General features: G+C 35.9%; 1 protein-coding gene across 1 annotated transcript in view; it reads right to left on the bottom strand.

The window, feature by feature from the left end:
• Nucleotides 1-22,579, bottom strand: part of ARID4A (AT-rich interaction domain 4A) — a 57,128-nt gene that overhangs the window by 14,518 nt on the left and 20,031 nt on the right. Inside the window, exons 10-17 of the mRNA XM_030855107.2 lie at nucleotides 21,209-21,285; nucleotides 20,634-20,800; nucleotides 10,471-10,543; nucleotides 9,335-9,429; nucleotides 9,084-9,181; nucleotides 8,306-8,537; nucleotides 5,140-5,390; nucleotides 2,460-2,657 (exon numbers count right to left, since the gene is read on the bottom strand). Of these exons, the coding sequence (XP_030710967.1) occupies nucleotides 2,460-2,657; nucleotides 5,140-5,390; nucleotides 8,306-8,537; nucleotides 9,084-9,181; nucleotides 9,335-9,429; nucleotides 10,471-10,543; nucleotides 20,634-20,800; nucleotides 21,209-21,285 (1,191 nt within the window). The remainder of the gene's footprint in view (nucleotides 1-2,459; nucleotides 2,658-5,139; nucleotides 5,391-8,305; nucleotides 8,538-9,083; nucleotides 9,182-9,334; nucleotides 9,430-10,470; nucleotides 10,544-20,633; nucleotides 20,801-21,208; nucleotides 21,286-22,579) is intronic.

The following is a 22,579-nucleotide window of genomic DNA, read 5'->3' as shown; positions in this document are numbered from 1 at the left end:
AGGCAAGAGAATTTCTCAGGGAAAACAGGCTTACAGGGATAGCAGGGTAGGCAAACTCTAACTAGATTCAAGATTGTTTGAACTGCCTTCTTTTCCACAACTCCCACACATCTGAGCTTAATGAAATAAGTGATTCTGCACTGGAATTCATTCTATTGATCGAATAACGCAAAACAAGTCAGGTAAATTCAAGTTTGTAATATGCTCAGTTCCAGATTATTTTATGAAGGCCTTTTCAACTCTTTTCCTCTCAGAACTCTCTCTAGCCTCCAGTATTTCTAATAAAATTTTATTCTGAATTGTATCACCTCTAAGACTGAAATTTTTTATAGATATTTCCTTTACCTACATTTATTCTGTTTAGCTCAAGTTGAGAACAACTCATTTTCCCCTTTCCCAAAATATTGACATCACTTCTAAATTTTAACATAGTCAGTCCAAGTTACTAATCAGGGGCAAATAAGGAATTAAACTTCCTAGAACTAAATAACAACTTTCATATTATATGAATATATAGGTATTTATAGAGCTCAACCAGAATCTAAAATCTGAACATTTAAGCAAAAAAACTACAGGCAGTCCTTGCTTTGAACTGCACCATGATGATGGCAACCATACCCTCACTTTGTTACCGAATTACTGTGAAGTCACGCAAAAGAAGGACACTGTTCCAATATGCGCAAGTTCAGCTGACACAGTACCATGACCACCTATACTATGGTTTAAAAATGATCTTCTCCTGCATTAACCCAATATCTAGCAGTATGGAAGGTCAATGAAAACCCATAACCATGTGAATTCCAGTTAGGTAACCAGTTAGGAAGAACATGAGCATGTAATAAAATGACTGTGAAGAAGAGTCATACAGTAAAACATTAAAAAAATGAGACAGAAGGATGACAGAAGGGGGAAATTCTGGAAAGCAGAAAAGACACACTGATGGTAAATAAAAGTAGATGGATGTGAACTAAATAGAATCTGAGGAAAAAAGGCTACAATGGTCTGCAACTGCAAAGCAGGGACTCGAGGTTGGTAAGTGCGGTCTTTCTTCCCAAATTCAGTACATACATACAAAACAACTGGGAGATGGACGAAAATGTTTGTTTTTAGTGTTGGCAGAAATGTGAAGGGCACAAGGGCTGGTTTGAGAAAAGAGAAAAGAAATTTTCAAGTTTTATACGCTATTCGTTAAAACCATACTCTTTTAAAATGACGTGAGAGGACAGAAACCAAACTCCCCCTCACTAAAGCAAAGTTAATGTTTATTGAGCACTTACTAACTATATTAGGCACTAATTATATTAACTTTGCATGTTAATGTAGATATTAGCACTGCTTCTCACAGAATCCCTGTAAAGTAGGTACTCTGTCTTCCCCAATTCAGATGAGGGAATTGAGGCATAACAGGGCACACACTGAGTATGTAGGGAAATTTTGGAGCACTCTGGCTCAAAGCAACTACAGGGCAAGCAGAGATACTGAACACGCAAGACTTTCTAAAGGAGAAAGAGAAAAGTAGTCCCTGCCATTCAGGAACTAGCCTGGTACTATTAGCTGGGCCTTGCTGTTGCTACGGAGCTGTTCTGGCCCTCACAGCTTGGGCGTGTTGTTCTCATGTTGAATGTGAACAATTTCACAGAACATCAACATCAGACAGGTCTGTTCCGTGACCATAATGGATCAAGACAAAAACAAGACCACTCCCTAGTTGTGTCTCAACCCAGAAAAAAGCAGGAACATTTTCCAAGCCACAAAAATGACCGAGCATCCTTTTTTTTCCTGACTGCTGCTGCCTTACCAATTATAGCATTAACCTTGCTCTAGTCTTCTCTCCTTATAGATAAGATTAAGATAACCAATCACAGAATTACCCCCCACTTCTTGACAGCATCCAGTCTAGAGCAAAGCCCCATTTCCTTAAACCCACCCCAAAATCACCTAACAGAAGCTCAGATCTAAGTCCTATCTAATATTCTTTTTTTATTAATTAACCAATTCAGAATTGTTACAGTGCTTGATACAGGTTTGATTTCTGATAAATTTAATAAACAAACAAACAAAACCACTTGCACTGTTGGGCGCCATGGGCCTGGCTCCCTACAGGATGTTTCCACAGAATCCTGGGGTATTGCTTTTCCCCAAGGTGGTACTGTAAGCTTTCACAGATCCACCCTCTAACTGAGGTGCCACGTGGTTCTCCAAGCTGTGTGTTCTCCCTCACTGAAAATGAGTAATAAATCCAACTTGTTCAACTACAGATGTGATCCTGGTGACCTTTGGCTGGAAGTATTGACATAGCTAGTAAAACAGTGGGAATGACAGGAGTCTTGGAAAATTCAGATACAAGGTGTGCTTTGTAAATACATATATACTATTTGCTTTACTTCTTTAAAACATTAAATTGATCTTTCTGACCCAATGAAAGAAATTTCAAAAAAAGAAAATAATTTCTTGCTTACCTGACATTCCATCCATAGTAATGTACCAAGTATAAAACTTCTCCATCATCAATTTCAGTGCCTTTAATACTGGCTTCATAGATTTTCTGCGTTTTCCCTCGTCCATATTTTACTTTCACTTTGGTTCCTGTTAGGCAAGGTTCTGTGTCTTCCTCATCTTCCTCCCCTTCAGAGTCACATTTGCTTTCGGTTTCTTCCCTGCAGTAAGTTATAACATTGATAATGCTACTAATAACTTAATGGAAAACAAAATAATATACGCTAAAAGAATCCAACATGTAGAAGAGTCATAACCTAATTCATGTCAGTGGAGGAGGAGAAGAAGGAGGAGAAGGAGAAGATTTTTACAGACTACTTACTAAGGACTTTATTTACTATGTAAAGGTGCACTGTACCAAAAGGAAATCCATACTTCTTAAAGGCCAATCAATAATCACAGTTAATGATGATGTGGAGTCAAATAAGTCACTTTTGATAAAGCAAAATAAGGACAACATGCTTTGAAAAAGTCTTTAGGATTCATACTCAAGTGCCACCTTCCAGGTGAAAATGACCTAAAGATAGTTTTTAACTTCCTGCAACTAAAATGCCTTTTAAGTCTACTTTACTACTACTTTCTGCTCAATTCAGAACGGTTCTTAACCAAGACTAGTTTTTTGGTGGGCAAAATAATGAACAAGGGCTAACTACCTTAGTAACTCTATCTTTTAAATTATTGATAGTTTCTATTTTAAAGGTTTCCCCACCCTAACAAAGAAACGATACTTGAGTATTAGGCCACTTGTTATAACTGTGGCATAGCACCAGGAGAACAAAACTTTGCATATCTAATGTTGATTCCTATTTGTTTTTACGCATCTCCCATCAGTTCTTCTTTGTTTTGATAATCAGATATAAAGGAGATTCACATAGGGAGGTCCAACAATATTTTTCATATTTTTATAAATAAAACATTCTTTATTAGCCTGGCAAGGATTCAGGAAAGATTTGCATCAAAGATCACACTAGTGTCACAAGAGTTTTAAAAAGCTTAAAAGGAGGTACTGTGTTCTGTCATAAACATAGGGCATTATTTTAGGGACCACTGGGGGACCCAACATGAAGAAGCTTTGATAACCCATTAGCAGTGGGAGTGTTTTCTTTCCAAAGGCATCTTCCAATTATATCCTGATAAGGTAATTTCAAAACACCATGAGAAACTACTTAAGACAGAAGTCTCTATAAATAAAAAAGTTTCCTATTTCCATAATTCCTGCTACTGAATGAGAATACAGACTATGTTTGTATATTCAATTTTTATTTAGTAAAAGGAAATACCATTCTTCATATTCAAGTCTGAAATTTTCTGTCTCTAAAATAAATATTCCATTTACATATCAATTAATTATAAAGGCTTTTCAAACCACATAGTGTGTATGTGTATATATGTGTATTACAAGTTTGATGCATTACTATAAAATATACACATTTTGATGCTTATTTTTAACACATCTTCAAACTGTAATTAGGCCTTACGTTTTAGGTGGTTTATCTTTGCTTAAATTTATTGTCCGAATACTTCAAATACTATACTCACATCATTATACTCAACTCCAATTACTTCCTCCCACTTTCCGTAATCCTAATCCTATTTCACGACAGAACCTGCTTTATTCACTAACCTAATTCACGTGTAATTGTGAAAGCTCCTGCACCTATTTGTACTGAATCATAAAATTACCTCCCACTCACCAATCATTACTATTTTTCCACTAATTTTCTCAACGGTTAATTTTCAGATGGGTGTCAGCCACTAGTCGGAGGCAGCAGGCCACTGTTCCCAATTTTGCTTAGTAACTCACATTTCTAGAAAATTTAGCATCAGATGATAATCAAAAAATAACTATGGAGGAGAGCTTCTATACAAGTAAGTGTGTTATGCTGCTGTTGCTGAATTAAAATTCATTTTTTAGTAGTGTCTAAAAATTAGTAAATCCATTTGACAACAAAGAAATGGCCAACTGAACATAGTTGGACATTACCGTGATCTAGCTAGACTGCCTAATCATTGGTTATTTTTAAGTCAATTCAGTCCATACGTGTGTGATACATGAGAAAAAACAAAAACAGTTTTCATTCAACAGCAAACAGGATGAACATTAAAAGGCCGAAATTTAATTGTTGTGATGTGGGGCAAGAATGTACTTTCCAAACTAGAATCAGGGGTGCATGCCACTTATTCTAATACAATAACTTGAAAAAGAAAAATGTTCTTAGATAAAGCTAACACACAGAAACATCTGCTAGTACTGTGCACCCATGTGTTTGTTAGCTTTCCCAAATTGTACCTTTTTTAAAATGGAATTTTTGCTGTCGCTGTTTCCTCTTGTCCACTTCCTCCATTTTTCTCCAGCTCCCTTCCCTGCTGTCAACTGCAGGACCTTTCTTTTGACTGGGTGGCGCAGCCTTCTTTGAGGCCACTGTTTAGGGCACAAGTGCTATTAAAATGGTGCGACCAGTATATTCTCCAATTCCGAAAGGCGATACACATCATCTTCACAATGTGTCTCACCTTCATTAGACAAGAGGAATGGAAGTCCCAATAAGAAAACATTCCCTCAAACCTGAATCTCTAAGCAGGAACAGAGCGCTGCTGTACCCCAGACAGGTGCTTCTGGAGAACAAATATAAGATAATGTACCTCTCTTGGCTCTTCTCTTCCTCTTCCTCTGAGTCTTTGTCAGAATCCTCCTGCTTTTTAATTTTCTTCTCCTTTTGCTTTGGTGTATTTTTTCTCCCCAGTAGTAACTCATTTTCTTTTTTCTCTGCAGTTTCATAGTCATCATCTTCATCCTTATTTTCTGTATCATTATCTTTTAATTTGTCTTCTGTTTTCTCTTCTTCAATTTCCTTTTTAATAGAATTTGCATCTCGAGCAATTCGCCTTCGTCCCTAATAGGGGGATAAAAGCTTTAAAGTAACTATCACTACAAAGGGCAAAAAAACATAGAAAAATGCATCTTTTCCTTAAAACTTCACAGCAATGACTCATCTTCTCTCTAGCTTGAGGCATGACACTGATAACCCATCAACTCCTGAACACTTTTCTCTTCCTCTCAAAAGGAAAAGAATAACCCATGTAAATTACTTAATTATGTCCAAGTATACTATGATCCCTGGCTACATACTACATAAAAAATAAAAATTTTCTCCTGTGTTCACTCTATTATCTCACTTTTAGTATTTCCTGACTATAATAAAACTTTTTAAAGAATTATCTAAGTGTCAATGATGTAAGTTAATAATAATAAATCAGTCCCTTAAGTTTTCAGAAGTTCTGTCATCTCTAATTCTACTGTTTACTACGATAAAATTAACATATCACTGTGTTTCAGTGTGATTACATTTTAAAAGGACTGAACTGTATCAATGGCCAAAAAGTGAGCTCATTTCTTTGAATGAGTATCTGGAGAGCTCACTAGGCCAGCAGTAACTTGTTATACGCCCAGCAGCTTTTATCCAGTCTCTTGCTGCATGCTCAAATGACCAAGAAACTGTTGAGCCATTTCATTATCTCCTAAATTCTCCTTCCAGTCAACCTCTATACACTGGCAGAATTCCCCTCTACTTGGAATAAAGTGAGGATAAAAAAAGAGCCAAGAACTTTGGGAGCACTAGAATACTTAACAATATCTCAGTATAACAAATGTTTTACCTAGTTGCCGACTATGTGCTATTTAAACATCAAAGGTCGGGGAAAAAAAAAAAAAGAACTTAAATGTAAGTTCCATGAGGGCAGGGTCTCTGTCTTATTCACTTCTGTAACCTCAGATCTAGACAGTGCCTGGCACATGGTAGGTGCTCTTTAAATATTTGTAGGTAAATGAATGAAAGCATCTGTTATCCATCAAAATTTAGGTTTGTATAACTTATACCTTTATCCCAGAAATCCCATTTTTAGAAGTCTGGCCTCTGTATTCAGATAAATGAGGAGGACATTTTTACAAACCTCTACATTTAAATAAATGGGGAGGACATTTTTACAAGCATATTTATTGCATCACTTTTTATAATCATAAAAATTGGACAAAATCTTGAGGAAGGTAAATTTATGAAACATCCATACTACGCAGTACTCTGCAGATGCTTTACATAAAGATGAGGAGGGTCTTTATGTAATGACAAGGACGTACGTCCACAATACATACAAGGGATATTATTCAGTCTTAAAAAGGAAGGAAGGGCTTCCCTGGTGGTGCAGTGGTTGAGAGTCCGCCTGCCGATGCAGGGGACACGGGTTTGTGCCCCGGTCCAGAGAATCCCACATGACGCGGAGCGGCTAGGCCCGTGAGCCATGGCCGCTGAGCCTGTGCATCCGGAGCCTGTGCTCCGCAACGGGAGAGGCCACAACAGTGAGAGGCCCGCGTACCGCAAAAAAAAAAAAAAAAAAAAGGAAGGAAATTCTAATGCATACATGGATGAACCTTGAAGACCTTATGCAGAGTGAAGTAAACCAGTCACAAAAGGACAGAGTGAAATAAACCAGTCACAAAAGGACAAATACTACATAATTCCACTTATATGAAGTACCTAGAGTAGTCAAATTCATAGAAAGTAGAAGGGTGGTTGCCAGAGGTTGGGGAAGAGAGGAATGAGGAGTTACTGTTTAACAGGTACAGTTTCAGTTTTGCAAGATGAAAAAAGTTCTGGGGATGGATGGTGGTGATGGTTGTACAACAATGTGAATGTAGTTAATGCCACTGAACTGCACATGTAAAAACGGTGAAGATGATAAATTTTATGTTATGTGTATTTACCACAATTTTTAAAAATTAAAGAAAGAAAAGAAACAAACCACTTTGGATGTTTCATGAAATTCACTAGAAGATTCCATTTACTAGATGATAAAATGGACAGTTTTAAAAAATGGTTTCTGAGCAAATAAAAGAGAAGATGATTTCACCTTTTCTTTTAAATACAATTTCACTGAAAAATAAGATGCATTACAATAAGTGAACTCCTTTGACAGTGTGATTAAATTTTCTTTCTACTTCTAAAATTTGATAAATCCTACTGTGTAGACATCATCAGACAAAGATCAAAATAGTGAGGGACAATTCCTGATTTGAGTTATATACTAATGGAGAGGAAGAGTAGAGTTAGAACATAAAACCAGTGTGCACATGACTAGGAAACAAGGCAGAGCATGAAAAACTGCCACAAGAGCTGTACAGTGTGTTGTGAAGTCAAGAGAAAGAAAAGATCCCACCTGGCTGAGGGCACAGGTATTATAAAGAGGAGATTCATTCACTCAACAACTATTTAATAAGTCCTTACTATGTGCCAGGCACTATTCTAGATGCCTGGGATCTCTCAATTAATGGAATAAACACTAATCCCTGCCCTTGTGGAGTGTGATACTAGTCCAGAGTGGGGTAAAAGAAACAATAAATAGTAAACTGAACAAGTAAGTAAATTACAGATAGAAACAGCAACGTTAGAGGGATTGCCAGTGCCAAAGAGAGGAGGTAGGTTACAATTTAGGTAAGGTGACCAGGATAGGCTTCAGTGAGGTGACACTTTAGCAAAAGACTTGACGGAAGTGAATATTTGAGACTGACCCCAGATGAGAATGACTTGAACAAACATAAACAGAACAAGAGGAGGAATGTTTTTTCAGGTAGAAGAAATAATATGTGGTATATTTAGAGAAAGGGAGCTGGGCTAGCCTGGCTGAAGCACAACCAAATACTGGAAAATAAACTAGGTTCATAGGAGTCTTTTTGTGTATATCTGAAAATGCCCATAATAAAAAGGTTAAAATAATGCTAAAAACGAACTAGATAAAACTAGTCTTAACTACTTACCCTTGGCGATTTTAATTCTGTTTCTTCTCTTTCGCTTTCACTGTTTGAATCAATATTTTCCTCAGGTTCACTCTTCACTTCTACTAAAGGCATTTCTTGATCTACTTTGGGAGCCTCTTCCATGGATTCTTCTAAGTCTTTTTTTTCCTCTTTTACTTTTGGTTCATGGTGGTGAATAGTTCTGAACTGAATATTTGCAGAACGGCAGTACTCCTCAAAACCATAGAGATACCTAAACAAACAATATTTCATTTTAAGAAATCTTAGTCTTTACATTTAACTTGAATACTATATTAAACACACACATGTTTTTTGAAAAGTAAAACTCAAGCTTTTTTTTTTTACAAAGTATTTTTTCTGTTACTGATTTGTTGGTGTTTTATATAGGAAAACAGACAAAAATATTGATCAGAAAATAAAATTTCTTTCCTGAAAAATCTGAGCTTGTGATAAGTGAACACAGCTATCATAGTTTTGATGTGAAGGCTGTTCACCACAAAAGGTACAACTCTATAACATGTATCGTAATTTCAGACTATAAACACTGCCTGTATCTGTGATTTTGAAAAGAAAATCAGAACATGAAAAATGGAGTAAAGCAGACTTGGTACACTGAAATAACTTTCAATCACAGTATTTATTAACCGAAACCTTTTTACATACTTTCTCTGACTTTAATGTTCTTCGACTGATGTGTTCTTATTTAACTGTTAACAAATTAAGTGGAAAATACTCCTTGTAAATATGTATTCTTTGATGAATAAACTATACTACTTACTTTCTATAAGCAGTTTTTACATTGTAGGAAGCAGCTGAATTCAAAATAGGAATGCCAAGGTCCATATAAATTTGCTTCCATACAGCACCACTATCAATCTGGAAAATTAAGTTTTTATTTGTTAATGTTTGCAAAGGGAAATAATCTTTACACTAATACTGTATGTTCATTAAGAAAATGTGCTTATTACCTAAAGTACATATTATAGTGCAACATTAGACAATTTAACTTTGCATTACAGTCTTACTTACCTTGTCACATCCACCTTGATGATAAACCAGTCTGAAAAGTTTGAAGAGATTGAGATCTTTATAGCCCAATACAGGTGGTTTGTTGATTGGAGTACCTTTTAAATATCAGAGAGCAGAAATACCATGTTAATTCCAACGGAAAATACTAAGTTGAAAACAAAGCTTATCAATTTCTAATTTCCCAAATATGACTAATCAGAGGCATATATTTAAAGAACCTCAAATTACATAAGACAACACAAAATATTCTCTATATTCTTTACACAGTATTGTGGTGGTCTTTAGTTTTACTGCCACAACTAATAAAATAACCTCTCTAACTGCCACTGAATTGGATAAAACTAAATCAAACCTTGGGCCTGCAAGGTGTAGCCAATGATGTTGCTGGTTCAAGAAGCCTGGGCAAGAAAACATACAATGGAAAGGGCACATTTTAGGCCATGGTTCCATTTTGAATGCTTCAACACAAACGTTAAGACGGGTGGCAGTCATCTGAAGGATCACTGTTGAAGGCCAGTAGAACTGATTTATCTGAGGATTTCCAGGACTTACATAATGCCAGTAAGTATGATGATTTATAAAGCTTCTATTTCTTCTAACTTTATTAGAAATCCTACTCCGTTTAGATAGGGGCTATTATGTTTAATTTGTTGAGACCAAGGATCAGACTAGTTTACTTGCCACAAAAACGCCATTAGTAAATAATGGGTATGTAGATTTACATTATGATTGTTCACTTTCTATTACTCAAATATTATTATAATATTTTCTGGTTTCATAAGTCTCAAGAAGATAAAATTTAACTATACCAAAACTACTTTTCCTCTACATTTGTACTCAAACTAGATATTAGTAGTTGTCTGTATTCCCAATACTTATTATTATCAGCTATAACTGATTCTTAGGCTTGAAATCCAAATCCCTGTACCAGGATTTGAACAAAAATAATACATAAACCTAGAATATAAAACAGTAAAAGAAATGTCTACTTTTTTTTTTTTTTTGGCCATGCCGCACTAGTTCCCAGACCAGGGGCTGAACCTGGGCCCTCAGCAGTGAAAACGCTGAGTCCTAATCACTGGACTGCCAGGGAATTCCCAGAAATGTCTGCTTTTAAATAATAAGCATGAAAATACCTCTGTCTTCCATAAACTTATAAAGCTGTTGAAGGAAGCTGTCCCTCTCTTCAGGATCAGGTTCTTCCTCAGGCTGTAAAGATAAACTATATAAATATACAGAACAATGAATAGGAGATACACTGTCTTCTTTGTTTTTTGTTTTGGGAACCCAAGGTAAGGGGATAAAATTTTAATGAAGCCAGAAAATATGAATTTTTCTCAAAATCCTACAACGCCATACTTTAATTCATATTTTGATAGAGCTGGTTTGATGCGACTGTCAAGATATACAATCTCTACTCTTCGCCCCATTTATCACTTGAAGCTTCCTGTTAATTATCACTGTGGGGACTAAGATTAACCATGAGGAAAAGGTTTAGGAATGGGGTGAGAATGTTTTCACCTCATCTAGTGTTTTTTTAAAAATCCTCAAAATTATCATGTGGCCCATAGGAATATACTGATAGATAAGCATAATAATCACAAATGTATTTATTATTTTAAAATAATCCACAAATTAATATTAAAATTTTGTTACTGTTGAATGAATATAAACGAGAGGCTGCGAAGTCGCATGGCAAAGGTTTTTTGTTTGGATAGCACAATGTTTTAAAGAAATTTAAATGCATGTAAATGAGCCATATAAATTTTATTTTGTCCCAGACTCCACCAGCCCCTCTTGTATCACAGTAGCCTGCTTTTCTCATTTGCCTTTCTTGCAGGGCCTCTGTAGTTGACTTTGCAACCCCTTAAAATAGAACAATGAAAATTATTTCTTAAGGAAGGAAACTATATACATAACTACAATTTAGTTCTATGGAAAAAAAAATTAATGGAAACATTCATACAGAAACAACTATTCCTACAAATACCTATTTGTGTGTTACATTTTACTAATTATATAAACCTAATGATTTCTTCTTATGCAAACAAATGGATTTGGGGTTTTAATATTTCCTTTTCTGATAGACTACTTATAAATTAATATTTGGGAAAATTCTTGAAGTTTAACAATACTATGGAGAAACAAAGAAAACACTGATATATTTCTTTCATATAAATTATCATAATTTAATTTCAGAGCACTACTTTTTTTTTTTTAAATAGATTTATTTATTTATTTATTTTTGGCTATATTGGGTCTTCGCTGCTGCCCGCGGGCTTTCTCTAGTTGCAGCGAGCAGGGGCTGCTCTTCGTTACGGGGCGCAGGCTTCTCACTGCGGTGGCCTCTCTTGTTGCAGAGCATGGGCTCTAGGCGCGCGGACTTCAATAGTTGTGGCCCATGGGCTCAGTAGTTGTGGCTCGTGGGCTCTAGAGTGCAGGCTAAGTAGTTGTGGCACACAGGCTTAGCTGCTCCGCGGCATGTGGGATCTTCCCGGACCAGGGCTCGAACCCGTGTCCCCTGCATTGGCAGGCGGATTCTTAACCACTGTGCCACCAGGGAAGCCCCAGAGTACTACTATTTTTCCATGATCCAAAACAAGAATTCAGACTTTCGTCTTTCAAAGCCATATTCAAAGCAAAGGCAACTGTCAAGCAATAAATATTGAGTGCTCACAAATCCAGACAGCAAAAAATTTTAAGTTTTTAACAGCTAATAATATAGCCAAGATCAATAAACATGTAGTTAATTAAAATATATTAAAAAAACATGAGGCAATCAAGGTCGATTAAAATATATAACATAAAAAGCATGAGGCAATCAACAGAAAAGTCTTTCCCTCAGTACAGTCTTTTTTTTCTTTCAGTACATTCATTAAGAATGACTTACAGGGCTTCCCTGGTGGCTCAGTGGTTGAGAATCTGCCTGCTAATGCAGGCGACACGGGTTTAAGCCCTGGTCTGGGAGGATCCCACATGCCGCAGAGCAACTAGGCCCATGAGCCACAACTACTGAGCCTGTGTGTCTGAAGCCTGTGCTCCGCAACAAGAGAGGCCATGATAGTGAGAGGCCTGCGCGCCGCGATAAAGAGTGGCCACCGCTTGCCACAACTAGAGAAAGCCCTCGCACAGAAACGAAGACCCAACACGGCAAAAATTAATTAATTAATTAATAAACTCCTACCCCCAATATCTTCTTAAAAAAAAAATGACTTGTAGCATCGGAGTACTTTCAGTTTAACAAAATTTAAGAAACTTAAGTCGAAGTTCTAGTAAGCCTCAAAAATTAGCAATATACGGGCTTCCCTGGTGGCGCAGTGGTTGAGAGTCCGCCTGCCGATGCAGGGGACACGGGTTCGTGCCCCAGTTCGGGAAGATCCCACATGCCGCAGAGTGGCTGGGCCCGTGAGCCATGGCCGCTGAGCCTGCGCATCCGGAGCCTGTGCTCCGCAACGGGAGAGGCCACAACAGTGAGAGGCCCGCGTACCGCAAAAAAAAAAAAAAAAATTAGCAATATACAGACTTAATAGTTAGCAATATACATACAGACTTAATAATCACTACAGAGTTAATAGAGGTCTTTACTAAATACTCAGATCAAGACATGGCAATTTTTTCCCAACTGCATTAAAAAATTTTGCTTTTACAAGGTTGTGAAAACAACTGCCAATGAGTTAACTCAAGAAAAGAGTAATCTGGTAGCCTAAGAATCATTTCAGATACTAATTTTAAGGACTTCTGGTATGGGGAAAAAAACAAAAACAACTTATACCACACTGGGTCTATGCTTTGCCTGTCCCTCGTAATCACAACAGTCTCTCCTCAGACTAACACCTCATTTTTAGTATTTATGATCTTACAGAATTCAAAGAAGACTGTTGTATCCAGTATATGTAAAAGCAATTGTTTTTAAAAAGCACTGGTTTGAAATCAAAGTTTCTTCCAAAAGCAAGTAAACAAAATGAACCCATCAATTGCAAATAAGGTATTTATTAAGGTTTTACCAAACATTTGAGAAATTCTTAATGATTAAGAATATAGTTTTATAGATAAAAATTGGTAGTTTAAATTCATTGGAATTAAAAGTTAGTGGATGTCAAGAGTGTTTTAAGTACCATGAGAAACTATGGCCATAAAATTTTAAGTTCAGAATGCAGTTATCATGTGTAAAAACAAGATATAAATGAATAAAGAATTCTACTTAAAAACAACTGCCTGCTTGAAAGGAAATTTATTTCGAGTAAAAAAAAAAGATGATGCTATAAACAAAGTTTTAAATTTACCTGATGGTCTTTGCAAAACTCAAAACTGCTTAATCTCTTACAATAAGTAATTCTTCACAATCTTTTTTTTTAAAAAAACAGCTGTCTTGTTAGTCACCTTAGAGTAAAATTGCACATGGTAGAAAATGCCTCCAACTACTCCAAAGACTCTGCCTTTATGACTTTTGTATGGGAGCGGCGCTTGCTATCACAATACCTGCAGGGTCTCTCTCCCGGTTGGGAGCCAAGAGGGTTTTCCGTCCCTCAAGGGTTCTGAAGTGGGATAGGGCTATAATAATGGGAGGTGAAGCCCACTAGACTGCTGATGAGCCTTCTTCCCTTCTTTAGTCAAGGATGTGAAGAGTAACTATGCACCCAGTAATGCCAGGGCAGGGAAGGGGGCTAAGAATATAGAAGAGGCATGAATATGATCATAATTTTAAGAAACTTACAATTTTAGTTAGCAGGAGTATAACTTCCTAGTATTATAGTAGTTGTATATCTATCTACTACTAGATTATGTATTTTCTGACTTTGGACACTATGTCTTCAAATACAGCTCAAGCATTTTTGATAGTTACCATGAATCACAGACTTTTGCAAAAGTATTGCAATTCAAATCAGAAAACTTTTGGCCCTCAAGTCTGGCAGGAGGTGTGGAAATGTAAAACCAGCCAATTCGACAAAATGTGGTAAGTGTTGTAAAATACATAAAAGAATACAGGAGCAAGGTGAGGGGATGAATGGTTCTGCTGGGGCTGCGGTGATGGTGGTAATAGTAGGGAAAGCCTCAGAATGTGAAGAGCATACAGCCCGGGAACAAGAGCAAACAGCATAAACATGAGGCTTGCAAAGGCAGGCTGTGATTAGGAAAGGACTTTGTAATGATATGTTAGAGAATCAGAACTGGACACTCTGGGTAGATGTGAGGTTTGAGAGAGCTAGAGAGGAATTAGGTCAGATTTGTATTTTTAAAAGTTCTCTGAGTTTGATGGATTGGAAGGGAAAGGGGAGCTACTGTCACAGTCCACAAAGAGAGGATCAATGCCTGAATTAGTCTTGCCACCTGATGATGGAAAGATGACCCCTCCCCCTGAAGTAGAGAGAAAAGAGAGCATGGGAGAGTGAGAGAGAGGTGTTAATGCTGAGATTTTTTTTTAGTTTAGGTTATTCATGTTTGTTGTCCTCAAAGTTTCAACATGTTATAAGTGCTCAATAAATTCCATGAAGTTAAAGACATGCTGATTTTAGTCACAGTTTTATTGTCAATGACTGGTATTTATTTTTATTTTTGTGCCCCCAAATTAATTTATTCCAAGAGGAATCTCATTTTTATATTTCTAGTTTTAAAAAACCTACTTCGATGCGGTACAGAGGAACAGACTGGAGTAGGGAAAGCATGGACATGGAAAGAACAAGTTGCTACTGCACCAGTCTAGCTAGGTGAAAGAGAAGAGTGGCTTGAACTAAGGTGACAGAGAGTAGGAACTGAAGGAAGTGGGCAAATTTGAGAGCTATAAAGTAAGTAGAAGAGACAGGATCTGATGTCTCATTGGATAGGGAGGCAAGAGTGAGAGGATTAAGGCGACTTCCATTTATCTAGCTTGAGTAATTGGGTGGATGGTGCTTCTATTCAAGTGAATTAGGAACAAACAGGTTAAGGACAGGTTTGGGGGAAAAGATGAGTGCAGTCTTGCACATACAGAGTTTGAGGACTTACAAAATATGAAGAAATCCTCATTGGAATTTTAATATAAATGTCTGGAGTTAAGAAAGAGACATCTTTGATGCACATATAGATTTGGAGTCATTACATCATTTAGTTACGAAGTAAACCAGAAAAAAATGCAATGTCATGTATGTCAGGTGATTTAAGAAGGTAGGCATGTCAAAGATGCTGAATGCCTACTAAGGAGTCAAATGAAATCATGACAAAAATTTGTTGGAGGTCACTGGTGACCTTAGTTAAGTTGTTTTAGGTGTGGTGGAAGTACAAGATGCACTACAGTGAATTAAGAGTGAACGGGGGGCAGGGTGGTAGTGTCAGGAAATAGAACGGTGTATAAACCTCTGAGCAATCTGGCCATAAGGTGGAGGGGTTGGTGGAAGGAATCTGGACAGGTTGCTAGAAGGTTGGAAGAGATGTAAGCATGTTTTTAAAAGCTGGTTAGAAGGTTACAACACAAAGGAATAGATTAAAGATGCTGGAAAGAAAAGAGATACTTCACAGTCTAAGACAAGAAAGAAGAGAATGAGATCCAGAGCCTAAAAAGATGGACTCATCTTACAGAAGAGGACAACATACTATCAATTGTACATTAAGGGAAGGAGAGCAGGCAGGTGGGGTTTAGAGCTGGCTCCCAATTTGAAGCTCCTAGTTTCTTTCCAAAGTGAGTGGAGTGGGGGTAGCGTTGCTGGCTTAATGGAGGAGATAATGATTAGATTATAGAAACTGAGAACCGACCAATAGTATCGAAGGCCCAGTGAAATTTGTTCATCATGAAATTTAGAGTGGTACCATTCTTCTCTGTTGTGTACACTTAAACAGAAAATTTCAGAAACCACATGTCATGCCTAATATATTCATTATGTGGTAAGACACTGTTTTATAATTTCACAGAACAGTTTACAAACAACCTGCCTATAACAAATTAGTAATTCCCCCCCCCCATTTTAAAAGGTACATGTATCTTACTTTCAGTCATCAAGCTGTGGTTCACATGCTATCAAATCTAAGGTTTTAAAATCAGTCTTACTAACACAACTATAAAATACCTTTTTCTATAAGTACATTAAAATGTAGGTGTATTTGTGTGTACAAATGTGCAATCCTCATTAATCTGATGAGGTGATCCTAATTTGGTTAGAGTCTTATGCTAACACTGTGAAGAAAGGCTTTGCTAAAGACATTAGGACATTTTTGCTTGCTTATTTAACAGGCTACATTTTAAGACCTTAGCAGGTAAGTTATTACATTTGAATGCAAGCTAAAGTCTCAATTATTCATTGAAGGTTGGCTTTATAGGGTCTGCTTAGAAACACCTGATTGGCAGCTGGAGTTATTAGATATACCTAAAATACTAATATTACCTTTAAATTTTTCTGTAAATTTTATTGACTTAACAGGATTTTCCTGAGTTATCAAGCATTTACTATAGGTTTATACCCAAAGTGATCTTGAAAGATTACTAACAAATGCCTTTATGGTTGATCTACAAAAAAGCATAAATACACAAAAAACACTTGATTTAAACATTAAAAAAAAACCCTCACATTTCGATGAATTAAAAAGTTCAAGCACTTATGATTTTTATAATAGGAGAATGTAATCCTAGGAATTAAATTTAACAGTGATCCCTAGAAGTTCAACGACTGGAGAAATGGGTGTCAATACTTCTAAAAAAAAAGAGCATTTCTTGGGCTTCCCTGGTGGTGCAGTGGTTGAGAGTCTGCCTGCCGATGCAGGGGACACGGGCTCGTGCCCCCGTCCAGGAAGATCTCACATGCCGCAGAGCGGCTGGGCCCATGAGCCATGGACGCTGAGCCTGCGCATCCGGAGCCTGTGCTCCACAACAGGAGAGGCCAAAAAATTAAAAAAAAAAAAAGAGTATTTCTTATAAAAATTCACTAAATTCTAATTGTCATTACTAAATATGAAATTAGAGGAGATTTTTGAAAGGGTCCAACATATAAGCCTACCTATAGCAAACCAAAAGGATAAAAGAACTAAGACTAGTCAAATTCCCACCTGATATTCAGTCTTCTAAACATTCACTTATTTATTTTACCCTTAGACAACTCTCCTACATTCATCCAAAGTGAATATAAGTCAGGAGTAAATGAATACCTGACATCATTGTTTATGTTTACATGAACTTTTCAATCAATTTCAAAGCTCAAAAGGAAATTCAGTAATATCTTTTCTAATATAAAAATGTCCTAACAAAAGACATTTAAGTAATACCCACAAAAATATTCTCCAGAACCTTTTTCAATATAATTATCAATGACTTAAAATGTAGAGTCATCAATATAGGTAGGACCTACTTCCTGTCAGACTCGCAAGTCTCTTCCTACCCAGTAATAGTATGAAATATATTTCTTGTACTCAAATCCTGAACTACCAATGCTTAGGAATTCAAAATAATATTAAGTATAAAAGATGCTCCTCCACAGTAAGTCTCAAATCTCCTGATTAAGGCTATGTTAGGGTACTCAAAGTATCAAATATAAAAACAATGTGCACTGCCCATTAGTACTGCAGAAGTATCTAACACTTGTATGATTCTACTGCATAAAATTTACAAACACCAAATGGCTGGCTGAAGTATTGTTACAGTGGTTTACAGAATATTATAAAAGATCTTTTTGATCATTGTCAAGCAACATTAAATCCTCATGGAAAGCATAGCATAATTACATTTTGGGAAGAATATGATCTGTAATGTAAATATAACAGCTTAGCCTCACTTATATAGTAAAGGCCTGTAATGACTAAGCCAGGTAGGCCCTGGCTTATCAGATTTTAATTCATTTTATACCATATCCATTTTTTTCCTTTGCTAAATATAGATTAAACTGCTTTTCAGTTTTACAATATATCAAATTTTAAAAAATTACTGTCCAAGACAGGTTAGAATGATTCAGCATCTAAATCTTAAATCCAAGAGCAAGAAATGCAGCTGATTTTTCTTTTTCTAAAGCAACCCAATCTCACTAAAGAAAATCTACTTGTACAGCCAGAGAAAAAGAGGAAATTAGTTTCTATTAGGTAATTCAATGAAGTATATGCATGAAAACGAATATCTGAAAAATAGTTTTAAATAATCATATAATCAATGACTACATTTTGCGATTGTGCTTTTCTTTCTTTAGTAGATGAAAAGCATCTTGGTTCACTTAATTTTAACAGTTCATAATTTAAGTAATACATTTTAAGAAGATACTATCCTTACAAAGGTCCTTACCTTTTTAAATTTCTTTACTTACTACCTGCAAACAATAGGTAACAGAGCTTGCCTCTGCTCTTCATTCTTTTTTACTAACATTTACTCACAGCTTAAACAAAACATTATGACTTTTACAAAATTAATAGCTATAATAAGACCACTATTTACAACTTACTATTTTACAGCCATACTCTCTACCCTTACTACTCAGCCTTTTTAACCCTCTTTGTTTAAAATTTCAGGTTTTTTGGGGGGGTGGGGATCAGGGAAAATGCATTTTGAAAGGGATACAAATCAAAAGTATTAGCAAAAATAAAGAGACTATGTATTTCAGTATTTGGCAATATAAGATCCTAACTTCAATGTTTCAATGTTAATTCAAAAAAAAAAGCAAAACCAGACTCCAACAGTTCACACCCTGAAAATGTGGCCTATTTACCCTGAAAACATATAATCTATAAATAAATACAGATAAAATACAAAAATCACATTTAATATTTAGACTTTAAATCCCAAAATTTTTCCAAACTGTCATTTTCATTTCAAACTCTATCTTATGTTTCAGAAAAATAGCCTTCATCCTCTGATATTCTAAAAATAGACTCCTACTGTCTCTTTTACATGAAACAATTACGCTTGGTTACGAGTCCTACCATATCAGCCAAATCATCAATACCTAAAATTCTTATTTAACCTCATTTCTGGCAATCAAAATGGTAATATATAAAAAAAATCTTACCTATATGCTGCATTTTCTTTCACATGTAAAATGGTTAGATTCCCCTTCTACTTAATCAGTACAGTATCTGAACATTTTTCAGTCTGACTTGCAATATTTGCTTTTCCTCTTAGGGCATAGCATCCGCAGGGTTATACAGCACTACTTACATTCTCTTCCACATAAAAATCAGACATTACATGAAAGGAAAAGAAAGACAGCCCATTTCAAAGCATCTGGCAAACCTCCACTGGCAACCCGCCAAGCCTCTGCAAAACCTTCCTGTCTTTCCGAGCATGCTCACTTAAAACCAACAGCCCGTTACTATGGCAACTCTGTAGGCAGCCTGTAAGTATGAACCGCCATTCTGATTTCAGAGTGCAAAAAGCCAAATACTGCAGGGGAAGTAAAAGGGAAGAAACACCCTATGCCCTATATCACATACAAGTACACTCATTTTGTTTCAAAAATTCTTATTTGTGTATGTAAAACAGAAACAAACATTCCACATTTTCCAAGCAAATATTTTTCATGCTCAAATAGGTCTTTTTCAGTAAACTCATTCTCTTTGTCTGCCCCGAAGCCCCTTTACCTCATAACAACCAAAACTATACTGGACAGTTTATCCCACTTGACAAAACACTGCTGAAAAAATAGACAGCAATATTCATGAAAGCAATTATGTGGTACTTCATGAATGATTTCCTACAATTACATATACATTCTTAACAACACAGTGATATTACAAAGAAAACCATTAGCACCTATAATACAATCTAAATCTTTTCTATGATTTATCCAACTGCCAAATGAAATATTCTTCCATTTAGATAGGATTTTTTTAATCCTCATTATCCTTGAGATACTGTGAAATGTCTGAAAGAGGTGAAATTTCAAAGTTAAGACAGACCAGACCCGTGTTCAAATCCCTGCTCTCCACATTTGAGCTGTGTCATCTTTGGAAAGTTATTTAATCTTTCTGACCCTCACTTTTCTCTCTAAAGTAGAGTAATAACAGTTACTCCATCTGGAAATAATTTAAATGAGTTAACACATGTAATATACCTAAAAGTTACATTTCCTTCCTCCTTGGTTATTTGGAAAAGATGTTATTTAAAAAAAAAAGTCTGCACTTGCTGCTCATTTAACCTGAAAAGTTCTTCTTTGTAATCTCTTACCCACTAAAAATTAGTTCTGATTTGCCCACTAAGCTAAAAGCCAGAAAGCTCCCCCTTCCCCAAATAAAGCTGAGCTAGAAAAAGACAGCAACAAATAATATAAAGAATTTAAACACAGGGAAAATATATGAAGGTATTATTTTTAGAGTATTGAAATGTTTTCATATGTTACAAACATGAAATTTCACCTACCATCTCTTCTTCTTCCTTTTTGGCCTCCTTTTCCTTCTCTTCATCATTTTCTTCAGCTGGGCCAACTTCATCATCACTACTGGATGACTCAAGGATTTCACTTATATCCATTTTCCAATTATCAGGAACAACTCTAGTTTTTAAGAAGATGCTTGCTTTCTGCAGCCCTAAAAGTAAAAATGTACTTCAGCAGTTGTTATGGAATTAGCACCACAGAATAATACAAAGCCATGACATTCAGAGTCAGAAGATCTGGATTCAAATTCAGCTGTCATTTCTAAAATGATACAGTAAATTTGAACATATAAGTTATAATATTATATTAATGTTTATTTTTCTCTAGGGAATACTGTCAGAAATGTTAGTGATAAAACATACAAAGAATTAAGGTCAAATACTTCATCTAGATATTAAAAAAAGGCATTAAAGAAGAGTGGGGAAAAAAAAAAAAAAGAGTGGATACCAACTCTAAACAGTTAAAATGGCACCAGAAAATATTCAGTCTTGCTTTTGTCACTAAATTTGCCATTTAGAGTCACATCATGAAATAATGAATTGATTCATCCTTATTTTACCTGGTTTAGCAGAGAGCTCAGATTCAGGTAGACTGAGAATGTCTACTTCCTTGATATCCTTTCTTGCTATAGAATAACTAATTATAGAGAAAAATAAATAGGAGGGAAACCATTACTAAATAAGAATTATCACTTAAAGAGTCATGTTAACACACAGAAAATATAAATCTCAAAATCAAAATTATTTTACTTATAAATTGTTTTAAAAAGACCATGTATATCCTAATCCTTAATAAAGGGCAAGAGGTAATACAGGCAAAGCTAGTATCTTAATTCTAAAGATTCACATACTCAAAGCACACTAATTTGAGAGCCTCACATTTGTAATATTTCAATTTATGCAACCGTCTTACCTACAATATGGGGTAGTTTATTTATATCAGCATGGTATTTTCCTTATAGTGTCTATTTTGATCTTTCATATTTCTCAAATTTACTATTCAGTTCAGTATGAAAAATTTAATAGATGGTAACACTAAAATATTTTTATCATTGTAAGATATATTATGGTATCAAATTTTTCACAGAGAATCACAACTCAATGAATACATAATTTTACATTTTTTGGAAACAAAGCAAAGTTGAAGTGAAGGAAGGTTTCTAAAACTCTGACCTTTTATTAAATTAATTTTTATTGGAGTTCAAAATCTGACATTTAATCAGAAAAAAAGTCAAAATAATTACTCTAGTAATATAAATTCTATTAAAAGTAAATTTCATGTTTTATAATATGAAATAGTACACATAATAAAAATAAAGAATTCTTACAATTAGGGCTTCCCTGATGGCTCAGTGGTTAAAAATCTGCCTGCCAATGCAGGGGACACAGGTTCCAGCCCTGGTCCGGGAAGATCCCACATGCCGTGGCGCAGTTAAGCCCATGCGCCACAACAACTGAGGCTGGTCTCTACAGCCCGTAAACCACAACTGCTGGAAGTCTGCACGCCTAGAGCTCTTGCTCCATAACAAAAGAAGCAACCGCAATGAGAAGCCCGAGCACTGCAAGGAAGAGTAGCCCCTGCTCGCCACAACTAGAGAAAGCCCGCACGCAGCAATGAAGACCCAACGCAGCCAAAAATAAATAAATAAATAAAATAAATTAAAAAAAGAATTCTTACAATTAAAAAGAAAATCAATACTATGCTTTATTTTAAAACTTTTTAAATATTATTCTCAAATACTGTTATTCAGTTTTTATATAAAAATTTTAGAGATTTCCCTGGTGGTGCAGTGGTTAAGAATCTGCCTGCCAATGCAGGGGACACAGGTTCGAGCCCTGGTCGGGGAAGATCCCACATGCCACGGAGCAACTAAGCCCATGCGCCACAGCAACTGAGCCTGCACTCTAGAGCCCGCGAGCCACAGCTACTG

Source organism: Globicephala melas, chromosome 2 (assembly GCF_963455315.2).
Source record: "Globicephala melas chromosome 2, mGloMel1.2, whole genome shotgun sequence".
Lineage (NCBI taxonomy): Eukaryota > Metazoa > Chordata > Mammalia > Artiodactyla > Delphinidae > Globicephala > Globicephala melas.
The sequence above is the reverse complement of the archived record's forward strand: the minus strand, read 5'-3'. Positions and strand labels throughout refer to the sequence as shown.